General features: G+C 43.5%; 1 protein-coding gene across 6 annotated transcripts in view; it reads left to right on the top strand.

The window, feature by feature from the left end:
• CEMIP2 (cell migration inducing hyaluronidase 2) overlaps positions 1 to 14,976 on the top strand; it is an 88,647-nt gene that overhangs the window by 25,924 nt on the left and 47,747 nt on the right. For all 6 annotated transcript variants that reach the window (XM_008256356.4, XM_070050811.1, XM_070050814.1 and 3 more), the window contains 4 exons: positions 38 to 599; positions 6,382 to 6,551; positions 11,765 to 11,953; positions 13,819 to 13,988. In XM_008256356.4, the coding sequence (XP_008254578.2) occupies positions 38 to 599; positions 6,382 to 6,551; positions 11,765 to 11,953; positions 13,819 to 13,988 (1,091 nt within the window). The remainder of the gene's footprint in view (positions 1 to 37; positions 600 to 6,381; positions 6,552 to 11,764; positions 11,954 to 13,818; positions 13,989 to 14,976) is intronic.

Here is a 14,976-nt window from a genome sequence, read left to right on the forward strand (position 1 = left end):
TTCAGAAGTTAGCTTACGATCGTGTTGTTCCCTGCAGGACTTCTTGTCTTTGGGGATGATAAAGATGGATCCAGAAACATTACTTTGAGGACTCGTTACATCCTGATTCAGGATGGTGGGGCGCTTCATATTGGAGCAGAAAAATGCCGCTATAAATCCAAAGCGACCATTGCCTTGTATGGCAAGTCAGATGAAGGTGAAAATCTGCCAACATTTGGCAAAAAGTTCATCGGTGTGGAGGCTGGCGGGACACTGGAGCTCCATGGGGCACAGAAGACAACATGGACGTTGTTGGCGAGGACGCTGCATTCCTCGGGCTTGCCATTTGGGTCCTACACCTTTGAGAAGGACTTTTCCCGGGGCCTCAATGTGAGGGTCATTGACCAAGACACAGCCAAAATTTTGGACAACGTGAAGTTTGATACCCATGAGTACCACAATGAGAGTCGGCGACTTCAAGAATTTTTGAGATTACAAGATCCAGGGCGGATTGTTGCCATAGCTGTTGGAGATTCAGCAGCCAAAAGCCTCTTACCAGGAACAATCCAGGTGATTCAGGACCGGTTGGGAAGCAAGCTGATCCAAGGACTGGGTTACAGGTAGGAGTCTTGTCTCTCCCTCCCAGCTCTGTCTCGTCTCGGAGTCTTTGTGAGAGGGGAGAACGAGGGTGGGGAAGGAAAGCACAAGACTCAAAGCTGATGGAGCTATCAGTGTTAGGACTGGTTGCCTTTCGTGGGACTGGAGGACAGGATTTGGAGCAGAAGAGCTCTTGTCTTGGCTTTTGTTTGTGAAGTCCTTTATGAACTGGAGTGTTGGGCTTGTGAAAATGTGGAGCTGTGACGTAGCAGGTAAAGCCACTGCCTGCAGCACCAGCATTCCATGTGGGTGCCAGTTCAAGTCCCGGCTTTTCCTCTTCTGATCCAGCTCACTGTTAATGCCCCTGAGAAAGCAGTGGACGATGGCCCAAGTACTTGGGCCCCTGCACTCATGGGAGAGACACAGAGATACTCCTGGCTATTTGCTTCAACCTGGCTCAGTCCTGGCTGTTGTGACCATTTGGGGAGTGAACCAGCAGATGGAAGATCTCTCTCTCTCTCTGCCTCTCTGTAACTGTGCCTTTCAAATAAATAAATAAATATTAAAAAAAAAAAAATCCAAACACAATCAGGCAGTTGAAGGGCAATTTGCCTGTGCAGAAAAGGAAACTCAAGCTACTTGAGGCAACCTGTGATTTTAACTGTTAGTGCAAGATTCCATGAAACACCTGTCTTAAAATTCCAAAAAGGGTGGCTGGCAGGTACCCTGTGGTGTAGCGGGTAAAGCTGCTGCCTGCTGTGCTGACATCCCATATGGGCAGCAGTTCGAGTCTCAGCTGCTCTGCTTCCCATCCAGCTCTCTGCTATGGCCTGGGAAAGCAGTAGAAGATGGCCCAAGTCCTTGGACCCCTGCACCTGCATGGGAGATCTGGAAGAAGCTCCTGGCTCCTGGCTTTGGATTGGCTCAGTTCTGGCTGTTGTGTCCATTTGGGGAGTAAACCAGTGGATGGAAGCTCTCTCTCTCTCTGTGTGTGTGTGTGTGTGTGTGCCTCTGCTTCTCTTTAACTCTGCCTTTCAAATAAATAGATAAATCTTTAAAAAAAAAGAAGTCCAAGAAGGTAGAGCATGCAGTTTTTTTCTCTTTTTTTTGAAACCCTAGAATGCTAACTTGAATCTACTTGTTTGGTTGGTGCAGGTCTATGGAATCTTGGCAGAATTAAGGAAAGAAAAAGTTGGACAGCTTGTCCAGATAGTATAGAATTTATTTCTACTATTTATGATTTTTGTGTCATACTGTAATTAACCATGATTTCCCAATGCAGTCATGTATCTAGGGAAAGTAGCTGGTTCAACATTTAATTCAAAGACCAGAAGTTTTATTTCTGCTAAATGTTCTTAATGAAACTGAGATTATCTGCTGTGAGAAAGTAAGAGGACTTCAAAACCCACATGTTGAAATAGTCTAGTAATTTTTTCTGTTGATGGTAGATTGTTGAAATGAAATACTGTCTACACAAATTCGAAAGTAGGGTAAGAACACAAAAATTAGTGATGAAGAAGGGTCTGCAACATTTTACAAATGTGTTTCATTCACCTAGGGAATAATTGGGAGATGCTAAGTATTGGATACCTGTAAATGCTTTGATGAAACGACACTGAGTCATTTTGTTTATTTTTATTTGTAATTTTTTTATTTATTTGAGACAGGAAGTTCCCATCTGCTGGTTCACTCCCAAAGTGCCCATAAAGCCAAGAGCCAGCAACTCAAGTCAGTAGGCGGCATGGACCCCATTCCTTGAGCAGTCTTTACTGCCTTCTCGGGTTCTCACTGGCATAAGTTGGGAGTTGGGAGCTGGCCATCGAATCCAGGTGCTCCGATATGGGATGTGAGCATCATATCCAGTGCCTGATCCACCAGGCTAAATGCTAGCTCATTTAATCTAGTGGCTAAAGAGGTAGAAGCAGGTGATGATCACACAGTGCGACTGCAGTTACAGGAGCCTAAGTAGAAAGAGCCATAACTTGTCCTAAGGAATCAGATTAAGTTTCCAAAGGCAGGAGACCTGCAGGAAGTTTAGGAGTGTGCTTTGTAGCACATGGAGAAGGGAGGCTTTCTAGAGCAAGAGACTACCATGTACAACACCTCAGAGTGCATTTTTGTTTTTAAAATCTGATACATACAGAGAAAAGTGTATGTTGAGCTTAATGATTTGTCACAGCGTGATCCCTGTGAGGCCACCACCCAGGTCAAGAAATAGAACATGGTCAGCAGTCCAGAAGCCACCTGGATGCCCTTACTAAACACTAAGCACTCTGCTCCCCCCACAGGTAACCACTTTGCCGAGTCTGTGGGATAACACCGAAGTTTCAAGTTGCCTGTTCTTGAGCTTCATGTGACTGGAAGCAGACAGTTTATGTCTGGCTTCTCTGCCAGCGTGATGTTACTGAGTGCCCTTTGTGCTGTGGAATGCTGAATCATTTTCATTGCTGTTCATTTTCTGTTGTATGACTGTACCCCGGCTTAGTAGTGGACATCTGAGTAGCTTTCCAGTCCAGACCTATTACAAGAAATGCTTGTCTCAATATTCCTTTATCCATCCCTTGATGCACAAAGGCAGATGTTTTTATTAATTTATAAACCTAGGAATGGAAATAGTTTTTTTTTTTTTTTTCAAAGGGAAAGACATACTTAGTTTTATCATCCATTAATGCTACGAATTACGGCTTCTATTATTTCATGCCATTATTGTTTCTAGATATGCATGATCATTAGCTGTGAATACTTTGACCTTTTTTGGTTCCTTTCCCTGCTGGTTGCTAAATTCCTTTTCAGATATTGTCACTGATGTGACAGGAGTTGAGAGTGTGGTCTTTTGCCAGCGTTCCATTGCATTGACATTATCTCCAGTGTACATAAACACATACCCCTTTGAAGATAATGTTCCAGTGCATTGAAATTGTCCTGAAGTGGAGGAGGGGAGTAGGAGTGTTTTGGAGATAATGTCCATAGAACGGAGCATTGTTTTACAGTTGCTGAGGCAGTTCTGGTAAATAAAGGAAGCCTCTGATATTTCCCCTCTCATAGAGGAGGTAATAAATTGAGATGGTGTTTATTTGATCCTTTCTCCTGTATTAAGGGATATGAATAGAGCCAGAGAGCATTGTTAGCCAAAAAGTAGCTAATCCACACAGGGGCGGCTCTGGAATTTATGAGGGTGTAAGCGTGCCTTGGTTCACTTTTGTCTGTGAATATCCAGCCATCTGTCTGGCATAGATTACATTTAATTTTGGTGGGTTGTGGGTTTTTTTTTCCCCGTAAAGTAGGATGTTGACATTTTTCTTTTCATGTTTTGAACCAGGAGCCTACAGGCAAATTTTCTGGCTTTTTGTTATATTCCATTTTCCTTGATTTAGGCTGCAAGCTTGGGCAAATCCTTTGGGACTTTTAGTATTACAAAAGCATAATGGTGTTTTTAAACATACTGCTTTCAGCAAATAGACGTGTAGTATGTAAAACCAAAAGCCTGCTGGACAGCAACTCTGTAGCTTTAAGCATAAGAAACCTGTAACTGAGTGGTTCTCAACCTTCCCCCCACACCTGCAGAGTTCAACACCTCCTGTTGGTGGGGCCCACCTTAGGTGGGGGTCTGCTCCCAAAGCTTGGAACCCCCAGACCATCACAGTGCTATCGAGGTTGATAATTATCCCTCTAACTGCTAATCTCTAAGTACTGGTTCTCAAAAGTATGTTCCCCTGGCCAGCAGCAGTAGCATCCTTTGGGAACTCTTTAGAAATGCAGATTCCCTGGTACCACCACTGACATTCAGAGAGTGGGGCCAGCAGCCTGCTTTAACCCATCCTCTCCTCCTGGTCATTCTGATGCTTACACGTGATTTTCAGGTCTGACTACATATTCATATTATCTGGGGGAAGTTGTTTATTTTTCAATCTGTAGAAATATGTTTAAAATTTTATTTGAGGGGCTGGCGTCATGGGTCACTTGGTTAATCCTCTGCCTGTGGCACCGGCATCCCACATGGGTGCCAGGTTCTAGTCCCGGTTGCACCTCTTCCAGTCCAGCTCTCTGCTGTGGCCCGGGAAGGCAGTGGAGGATGGCCCAAGTGCTTGGGCCCTGCACCCGCATGGGAGACCAGGAGGAAGCACCTGGCTCCTGGCTTCGGATTGGTGCAGCGCCGGCCATAGCGGCCATTTGGGGAGTGAACCAACGGAAGGAAGACCTTTCTTTCTCTCTCTCTCTCTCACTGTCTATAACTCTACCTGTCAAATAAATTAAAAGAAATTATTTGAAAAGCAGAGAAATGAGACAGAGAGAGAGACAGAGAATGAACCATCTGCTGGTTCATGCCCCAAATGCCTGCAACAGCCAGGAATGGACCAGGCCAAAGCCAGGAGCTGGAAACTCAATCTGAGTCTCCTCCATGGGTTTCAGGGACCCCAGTACTAGAGCCGTCACCTGCTGCCTCCCAGGGTTCCCATTAGCAGTGAGCCAGAATTGGAAGTATGGCCGCCACACACTCACGGGATGTATAGGTGTCACAGGCAATCTCTTCAATGCTGTGCCAAATGTCAGGCCATCAGCTGAGAACTTTAAAATCATAGTAATGCTGGGTCTAGCCTTTAGGGATTCTCATTGCTATCCTGTGGGTCTAGAGGGGGTACTTTGAAAAGGTCATGGAAAGTGGAATTAAAGGAATTTACTTTGATGCAAATTATTTATTTATTTATTTGAAAGGTAGAGTTAGAGAAAGAAGGGGATATAGAGAAAAAATCTTCTAGCCACTGCTTCACTCCCCAAATGATGACAACAGCCAGGACTAGGTAAGCCCAAAGCCAGGAGTGTGGAACTAACTCCACCTGAGTCTTGCACAGGGGTGTGGGGGCCATCTTGCACTGCTTTCCAAAGCACATTAACAGAGAGCTGGATAAGAAGTGGTGCAGCCAGAGCTTGAACTAGTGCTCGTTTGGGATGCAGGAAGTGGCTTAACCAGTGGTATCATAATGTTAGCCCCTGCTACAAAAATTTTATTTTAAAGATTTATTTTATTTATTCAAAAGGCAGAGGTAGAGAGAGAGAGGGAGAGACAGAGAAATCTTCCATCCACTGGCTCACTCCCCAGATGGCAACAACGACAAGGGCTGGGCCAGACTGGAGCCAAGCCAGGAGCTTCTTCTGGGTCTTGCATGTGGGTGCAGGAGCCCAAGCACTTGGGCCATCCTCTGTTGCTTTCCCAGGCACATTAGCAGGGAGCTGGACTGAAGTGGAACAGCCAGGACTTGAACTGGCATCCATATGAGTTGCCAGCATTGCAGGCAGCAGCTTTACCTGCTGTGCCACAGTGCTGGCCCCCAAACAATTTAAATTAATACATACAAGGGGTCTTCAGAAAGTTTGTGGAGAATGCATATTATTAAACAACTATGCATGGATTTCCAAAATAAACCTTTTAATTCCATTTTCCCACAAATTTTGATAGATTTTTGTAACAGAGAGGCTATAGTTTAAAGTAGAGCATCTGATGGCCACTTTAAGTGGTTTTGTCAGAATGATATGTGAGTGAGATGGGTACATCTAACGAAGGAAGTCGTGGATTACCTGAAGACACAGTCACTGGTGCTTCACTCGTTACAGCACAGTACAGACCGTGTATTTCCTTCTACGACCTCAGTTATTTGAGGGTTTGGAATTGCCACCATGTTTGGAAAAAGAGACCTAGGATCAGCAGAAATGAAATATTTAAGCAGCACCCTGCTGTCACATTTGTGAGAGGGGTTTGTGTCAGAGCCTTGACCAGTAATCCAATGCACGTGCTGTTTTTCCCTCCAGGCAAGCTTGGGCTTTAGTTGGTGTCATTGATGGTGGAAGTACTTCTTGCAATGAATCTGTGCGAAACTATGAAAATCATAGCAGTGGTGGGAAGGCTCTTGCCCAGCGAGAGTTTTATACTGTGGATGGGCAGAAGTTCTCCGTGACGGCGTATAGTGAATGGATTGAAGGTAGGCAAGTATGGTTTATAATCTTGAAAGACACTGGTAAGTGTTGTGATTTTTCTTTTTTTTTTTTAAAAAAGTCTCAATTCAAACAGTTGGCAGTCTGATAAGATTTCTTTGCCAGTGAGTTGAAACTTCTGTGTCTTATAGACTCAAGGGTCCTTTCTAGACTAGAAAGCCAGTTCTTCTAGTTTAAACACCCCCACCTGGGCTTCGTTCTTGAGTCATAAGTGTGTTTAGCTAATAGAAATGGATTTGTTTCCTTGATTTGATATCAACTGACCTAACCAGTTGGGCTGCTATGCACTTCAGATGTGAAGAATATGAAGTTTTTAGCATACATATAGTAAGTACTCAATAAATATTAGCTGTTTCTTTAAAACATTTTATTTATTTGAGAGGTAGAGTTACAGACAGAGAGAAGTAGAGACAGAAAAGTGTTCCATCTGCTGGTTCACTCCCCAAGTGGCCACAACGGCCAGAACTGAGCCGATCTGAAGCCAGGAGCCAGATGCTTCTTCCTGGTCTCCCACGTGGGTGCAAGGACCCAAGTACTTGGGCCATCCACGTGAGTGCAAGGACCCAAGTACTTGGGCCATCTTCTACTGCTTTCCCAGGCCTAAGCAGAGAGTTGGACCAGAAGAGGAGCAGCTGAGACATGAACTGGGGCCCATGTGGAACGCTGGCACAGCAGGCAGAAGCTTAGCCTAGTGCGCCACAGTGCCGGCCCCAGTATTAGTTTTATTTGAAAGGCAGAGAGAGACGGAGCTCTTCCATCCCCTAGTTCACTCCCCAGATGCCTACAACAGCCAGGGCTGGATCAGACTGAAGCCAGGAGCTTCCCACGTGGGTAGCAGAGACCTGTACTTGAGCCATTCTCTTCCGCCTCCCCAGGTGTGCATTAGTGGGAAGCTGGATCACAATCAGAGGAGCCAGGACTCCAACCAAGCACCTTAATATGGGATATTGGTGTCCCAAGTTGCATCTTAAATGCTATACCAAACACCTGTCCTAGTGTTAGCTATTTTAATGGTGATGTAAACATATCTTGGATTAAAAAAAATATTTTATATCCTTGTGACTAAACAGAGAAAGTCGTTTGTGTAAAAACAAGCCAACCAGTGGAGTTCCTGGTTCGCAAATGTTGCTTCCACGTGACCTTTTGGGTTTGGGAGTGAGGAAATGGTATTGTTTCTGGATGAAGAGTCTGGACCCCAGCTCCTGCTTTGTGCATGAAGCATAACTGGCATTCCTAGCACACCACGGTTGCCTCTGGCACATAGCCTTAGTGTATGAGAAGCAATCGTTGCCAGGAGTTTGGGCCTTCCAATAGATTCGCTGGTCCTGCCTCCAGAGAGGTTCCAGGCAGAGAATTATTGACAGACGGGCAGTTCATGTTTCCTTTGTGGGAAATGTTGTCTTCATTTCAGCGCTGCTGACGACTGCTCATTTCTGGAAGGGAGTCTGCGCCAGCTCTCTGTCATTGGCTGTTGTCTTGTGCCCAGTGTCCTCTGTGACTCTTCCTTTCTGGAAGGGGTGGAAGTTCTCCAGGAAGCAGGGAGAATGAACTTATTTCCTTTCATCCTCCCAGTTTAGTAGTGCTAATGGGAAGTCATCTTAGGCAAGATTTTCTTATAAAGCCAAAAAAAAAAAAAAAATGAGCGATTAGGGAATAGTACAAATCTTTCCCATCTGATCTTCAGACTTTTTAACAGAAAGAGACAAAATCAGTGATCTTTGAAATCAAAACTTGTTTATCTAGTAGTCATTTTTATTTTTAGAGCATTGTTGACATTTTACATGAAAAAAGAAAACAGTATGCTTTAGTTGTCTCCTTTAAGAGGATTTTGCTTCTTTTGGTACAAACCTGAAATTGGAGTAGTGCTTGTTGTTACTCAAGTGAGGTTTTTCATTGTCTTTGTTCTTTTTTTTTTAAATCTATTTGAAAGAGTTAGAAAGAGAGGGAGAGACAGAGAGGAGTCTCCATCTGCTGCCTCACTCCTTAAGTGGCTGCAGTGCCAGGAAGCAGGAGCTTCCTCTGGGTCTCCCAAATACGTGCAGGGGCCCAAGCACTTGGGCCATCTTCCACTGCTTTCCCAGGCCATAGCAGCGAGCTGAGTCAGAAGTGGAGCAGCTGGGACTTGAACTGGCACCGGCTCAAATGGGATGCTGTTGCAGGCAGTGGGTTTTCCCGCTATGTCACAATGCTGGCTCCTATCTTGGTTCCTGACCTGCCTGTTTTGGTTCTTGGGAAGGCATTAAAAATAGAGATTAAGAAAATGAGCTCTGAAAATTGATAACATTCAGTTGTAGGCTCTACCATTTATTATTTTTAAAGTCTTATATTTGTAAGGCACAGACTACTTTTTTATTTTTTTTTTAGCTATTTTTCAAACTCTCTGAACTTTTGCCTTCTTCTAATAAGTAATCAACTTTTCTCACAGTTGTTTTGATTAAAGGTTATTATACATGGGAAGTCCCAACCACTGTTAACCATTGTTACAGTTGCTAGTGTTATTAATATTACTATTTGGATACAATTCTTTTTTTTTTTTCTTTTTTTTTTTTGGACAGGCAGAGTGGACAGTGAGAGAGAGAGACAGAGAGAAAGGTCTTCCTTTGCCATTGGTTCACCCTGCAATGGCCGCCGCGGCCGGCGCACTGTGGCCGGTGCACCGCGCTGATCCGATGGCAGGAGCCAGGTACTTCTCCTGGTCTCCCATGTGGGTGCAGGGCCCAAGGACTTGGGCCATCCTCCACTGCACTCCCTGGCCACAGCAGAGATGGCCTGGAAGAGGGGCAACCGGGACAGAATCCGGCGCCCCGACCGGGACTAGAACCCAGTGTGCCGGCGCTGCTAGGCGGAGGATTAACCTAGTGAGCCGCGGCGCCGGCCTTATTTGGATACAATTCTGTTATAGGCTTTAGGGACTGGTTGCCAAGAACATTAAAAAAAGTAAAGCCACATACGTTTGGTGTATACTTTGCAGAAGTAGAAAAGCAGGATAGAGTCTAAACAGAATCCAAGATTTTCTCAGGTCAGGTTTTATCAAGACTGAGCAGATCTCTCTTATTCCTTGCTTGAATTCCCCTGCTTTTGATTCCTCTAACATAAGGAAATGTGTTTCTTCACTCATGTCTTTTTCCCTTAGAGTAAGCATCTTAAAAAGTAGTCCTAGGGCAGTGTGCTGTTAATTAGAAAGATTATGGAGAAGTGTAGATATTTATTAAACAAGTATCTGAAATGTGGGGTTTTCTTTTTTTTTCTTTTTGTTTGTTTTTTGACAGGCAGGGTGGACAGTGAGAGAGAGAGACAGAGAGAAAGGTCTTCCTTTGCCGTTGGTTCACCCTCCAATGGCCGCTGCGGCTGGCGTGCTGCGGCCGGCGCATCGCGCTGATCCGAAGGCAGGAGCCAGGTGTTTCTCCTGGTCTCCCATGGGGTGCAGGGCCCAAGCACTTGGGCCATCCTCCACTGCACTCCCTGGCCACAGCAGAGAGCTGGCCTGGAAGAGGGGCAACCGGGACAGAATCCGGCGCCCCGACCGGGACTAGAACCTGGTATGCCGGCACCGCAAGGCAGAGGATTAGCCTAGTGAGCCGCGGTGCCGGCCTCAATAATGTTAAGAAGCAGCTTTTCTAATTCATATGTGTTTTCATAAAATCTGCTTTTAGCTCATGATATCTTCTACACATGTCATGAGTATCGTAGAGATGGGAAATGCTTCTACACTGGCTGTGTCAAAAACCATGTGAATTACAGAGAAGTTGAGTCAGCTTTTCAGTTCCTATCTGCCTAATTGAGAGCCCATTTTGAGCTGCAGAGCATATTAGGAGCAATCAGTTGTTAGCAGTCACTACATCCCATAATTTACATAGTCCGAGAAAAGGAACTTAGTTGGACTGGGGCCCCATCAGGTGACCTCAGGTCATAGTGCAGATCACACAGGTCCTGCTCATCCATTCAGCAGATATCTGTGTATCTGTGCACAGTAGTGAACACTGCTGGCTTCAGTGATGTGACTCCTAGGAAAAGATAGGAATCATACCAGAATAATAGCATGAAGAACTGAAGGCAGGTTGCTTCCAGTAAGTATGTTTGGGAAGTCTTTAAAGATTCCTCTGACAGTTGTAAACTAAGGTAGACAGTATCTTAGTTGGTAAATACGTGCATGACATTCTAGGTAAAGAAGAAAGCATGACTTTGCCTTCCCACCATGTAAGAACCAAGAGTGCAGGTGCCATTTATAAGAAAACAGGTCTTCACTGCACACGGACTTTGTGGGTGCCTTGATTTTTAGACTTCCCAGTCTCTGGAATTATGACAAATTTCTTTTTGTGAGGTAAGAAAAAAGGAAAGAAGAAAGCATGAACAAAGGCACAAAAGTAAGGGATTTCCTGAGACAGACTTTCATTCTTTTTTTTTTTTTTTTTTTTTTTTTTTTTTTGACAGGCAGAGTGGACAGTGAGAGAGAGAAACAGAGAGAAAGGTCTTCCTTTGCCGTTGGTTCACCCTCCAATGGCCGCCGCGGCCAGCGCACCGCGCTGATCCGATGGCAGGAACCAGGTGCTTCTCCTGGTCTCCCATGGGGTGCAGGGCCCAAGCACTTGGGCCATCCTCCACTGCACTCCCTGGCCACAGCAGAGAGCTGGCCTGGAAGAGGGGCAACCGGGACAGAATCTGGTGCCCTGACCGGGACTAGAACCTGATGTGCTGGTGCCGCAAGGCGGAGGATTAGCCTAGTGAGCCGCGGCGCCGGCCTCAGACTTTCATTCTTAATATTGAGGTTGCCTATGTCCTAGTTCCTGTCCTGTGTTTGGATCAAATTGCAACACTCCGTATTTGTTACAGACTATTCTGAGCTTGGCCACAGAACGCTTGAATGTGATATGTTCTTACAGAGTAAGATGGTTCGGGGACAGTAATAGTTTTAGCACTGAGTTGAAATGCACAAGAGATTTTGAAATGAGGATCTTTACTTAAAGTGATGTCTTGTTTCATCTTGAATGGGGGTTCATGGGACTTTCTTCCCCTGAAAACAGGGATGTACATGTTAGTGATTTTATCATTCATATCTTCAGAGGGACTGGCACATGATTAACATTTGTAAACATTTGCTGAATAGTATTGATCTTAAATTTTGAGTTTTGAATCAGTGAGTGGATTTTTTTTTTTTAAAGTCCTGTTAATGCATCTTTTTTTCTGTTCTTTTTTGCTGTAGGTGTTTCTCTTTCAGGTTTCCGGGTAGAGGTTGCGGATGGAGTGAAGCTTCATCTGTTGGATGATGTTAGTAGCTGGAAACCTGGAGACCAGATTGTGGTTGCAAGCACAGACTATTCTATGTACCAGGCTGAAGAGTTCACTCTTCTGCCCTGTCCCGAGTGCAGTCGCTTTCAAGTCAAAGTGAAAGGTACCCAATTGTTCTGAGTACTTTTTGGGAAACACAGAGTTTTCAAGGGATAGGATTCTTGTCTTTTTTCCTCCCGTTCTTCACCACCATCATCATCTTAATCACTGTCATTACCACCACTGCCATCACCATCATGATCATCATTACTATTCCCACCACCACCTCCCATCGTCTCCACCACCACTAACACCATCGTCCATATTGAAGATCTTAGTAGAGTTCATTGAACACTAGATTCCAGAGAAAAGTAGCTATTTAGCAGTATTATTGCTGTTAATGATAGGTAGCAGGCAAAGCAGTGTTTCTGTTCCTGAGTTTTCTTAAAAAAAAAAAGAAAGATACAGTCTAGATGAATTGATTTCCCAAGGTCCTTTCCTGTTTCTTTCTTATTAATTTTCTATTGTTAGGTAATAATAAACTTAACTGTCAACTACATCTATTTTTAAAACAGAGTCTTCCTTAACTAGGATTAAAAAATTCAATGATTTTTAAGTGTCTACTTGGTTGGCAAAAAGTTGATTTCACTAATACTTAAAATGAAACCAAATAGGTATTTTCATAAGACTATATAAGGGTGCTTCCAAAAGCTCCTGGAAAATGTGGATTATGAAGAAAGCTGTGTGTAGAGTCTTAGCCTCCTGTTACATACTGTAATCTTGAATGATAATTTTTTGACGGAGGGCAATACAAAAGAGATTCTTACTGTTGCTGTGTGTGGAAAGAGTTACTGGCATTTACCAGGTACGTACGCAGAGCCTGATGTAAGCAGATGCTTGGACATTGCTTTAGCTATGGGATTCCTTGTGTATTCCACTCATTATATTGCTGTCCTTGCTTCTGTACTCAAGATTATACTTGTGTGGCATAAAATGACAGCATTTATAGTAACTGTTCGCTAAGTGCCCACTTTTTTTTTTTTTTTTTTTTTTTTTTTTAGTAATTTAGAGATTTGAAGTGTAAGGGAACATTTTCTGCTTCGGAAAACCTAGGGTGCTTGGCTTACTTGACACTTTTTCTCTGTGATTATTCAGGGTTGTTCAGCATTGATTTTTCCTCCTTGCTGATACAGAGCATGAACAAAACAACAAAAACCTCAGCAAGAACAAAACCCCCCAGACTGACACCATCTGGCATTAATCCTTTTTTTTTTCTAATTCTCACTTTCGCTAACAATTCTGTATGATAATGAATTCCATGAACTTACAGCCCATGGGTTATTTGTCCTTTTCCTTCCTGACCGTATCTAACATGAACATCAGAGAAAAAGCTCATGATTAAAGTGCTTCTAAATTTCCAGGAAAGATGGGAGTTTCAAGGAATGCTAAATAATATAAAATAAGAAGTGGGAAAGAAACGATGGTAATTTCTGTACTGTTACTGTCCAAATGCAGATGATTTTAGTGAATGCAAGCAATCTGACTGCATGTTAGAAACATTATCAAAACCATTTGATTTTTTTGGACTTGCCATTCATTTAGTTCTTCAAAGGTGTGGGGAGAATAGAACAAGAATAAACGGACAGGAACTAGAGAGAAAGATTTTGGATTTTTAGACAGATGCCAGATCATTAGTGCTGGTTGAAGGAGGATTGAGCTATTCAGGAAGAGGCAAATTCTGTGTCAGTCCTGGTTTGAGAGTTGGCAGCACAGTTGGTGGTGAAGCTGTAGGCATGGGGTGGGTGGATGGATAAGGTAATCAAGATCATCCCTTCAATTCCTGTTTTCTGGGATTCTGAGATATCAAAGAACAGATGATAAATTGTCACCGATGTCTTGGGGCTATAGAAAGAAGAGAAGTATCTTTTTCAAGTAAGTCTCATGTTTCCTTTGTTCTAATACTCTTTTCCTCTTGCTCCTATCAATCAGAAATCCCTCAGTTCCTGCACATGGGTGAGATCATAGATGGTGTAGACATGAGAGCTGAGGTTGGAATTCTCACCCGAAATGTTGTGATCCAAGGAGAGATGGAGGATTCGTGCTACGCAGAAAACCAGTGCCAGTTCTTTGATTATGATACCTTTGGGGGACATGTCATGGTAGGTGAAAGGATTTGATGATTGCTTTGAAATCCTGGTTGCTAAATACAGGTTTTGCTTCTTTAACATTTTATTTTATTTATTTGAAATGCAGAGTGAGAGAGAGGAGAGAGTGAATTCTTGTATCCTCTGGTTCACTCCCCAAAATGCCCACATCAGCTGGGACTTGACCAGACTGAAGCTGGGAGCTAGAAATTATATGGGTCTCCTATGTTGTGGCAGTGACCCAAGCACTTGAGCCATCAGCTGATGACTGCCAGAGTGAACATTAGCAGGAAGCAGGAATTGATGGTGGAGCTGGGATTTCAACCCATGTACTCTGATAGGGGATAAGGAATACCCAAGCAGTGTCTTAACTGTTTACACCAAATGACTGCTCCTTAATACATGATTAAGGAAACTAAAGTTTTGGCGTGAGATGTATATGGATATTAAAAATGAATCATATTTTATGTCTCTTTCAAATGATAAGGAAGTCTTATAAACTGAAAGAGAAAGTCATTTATTTACTTAGTTCAACAATTTAAGAGTTTTTCTGAGGCCAGTGCTGTGGCATAGCAGGTTAAGTGCTATGGCATCCCATATGGGCACCAGTTTGAGTCCCGGCTGTTCCACTTTTGATCTAGCTCTCTGCTAATGTGGCTGGGAAAGCAGCAGAAAATGGCCAAACTACTTGGGCCTCTTCCACCCATGTGGGAGACCTGGATGCAGTTCCTGGGTTCTGCCTGACATCCCTGCAGCCTTTGAAGATGTTAAGGGAGTGAGCCAACGGATGGAAGATCTCTCCCTCTCTCTCTCTGTAACTGCCTTTCAAATAAAAAATAAAACTTTTTTTTAAAAAAATGAATTGTTTTATGGAGAATTAAATCAATATATTGGGAAGCACCAGTTCTAGAAAACCAAAAAGACAAAACAAAATAACAATCTAAGTGATCTTCATATCTATGCATGCAATTTCTGAATCAACTGATTTTTTTAAAAACATGAT

This window comes from Oryctolagus cuniculus, chromosome 1 (assembly GCF_964237555.1).
Source record: "Oryctolagus cuniculus chromosome 1, mOryCun1.1, whole genome shotgun sequence".
Classification (NCBI taxonomy): Eukaryota; Metazoa; Chordata; class Mammalia; order Lagomorpha; family Leporidae; genus Oryctolagus; species Oryctolagus cuniculus.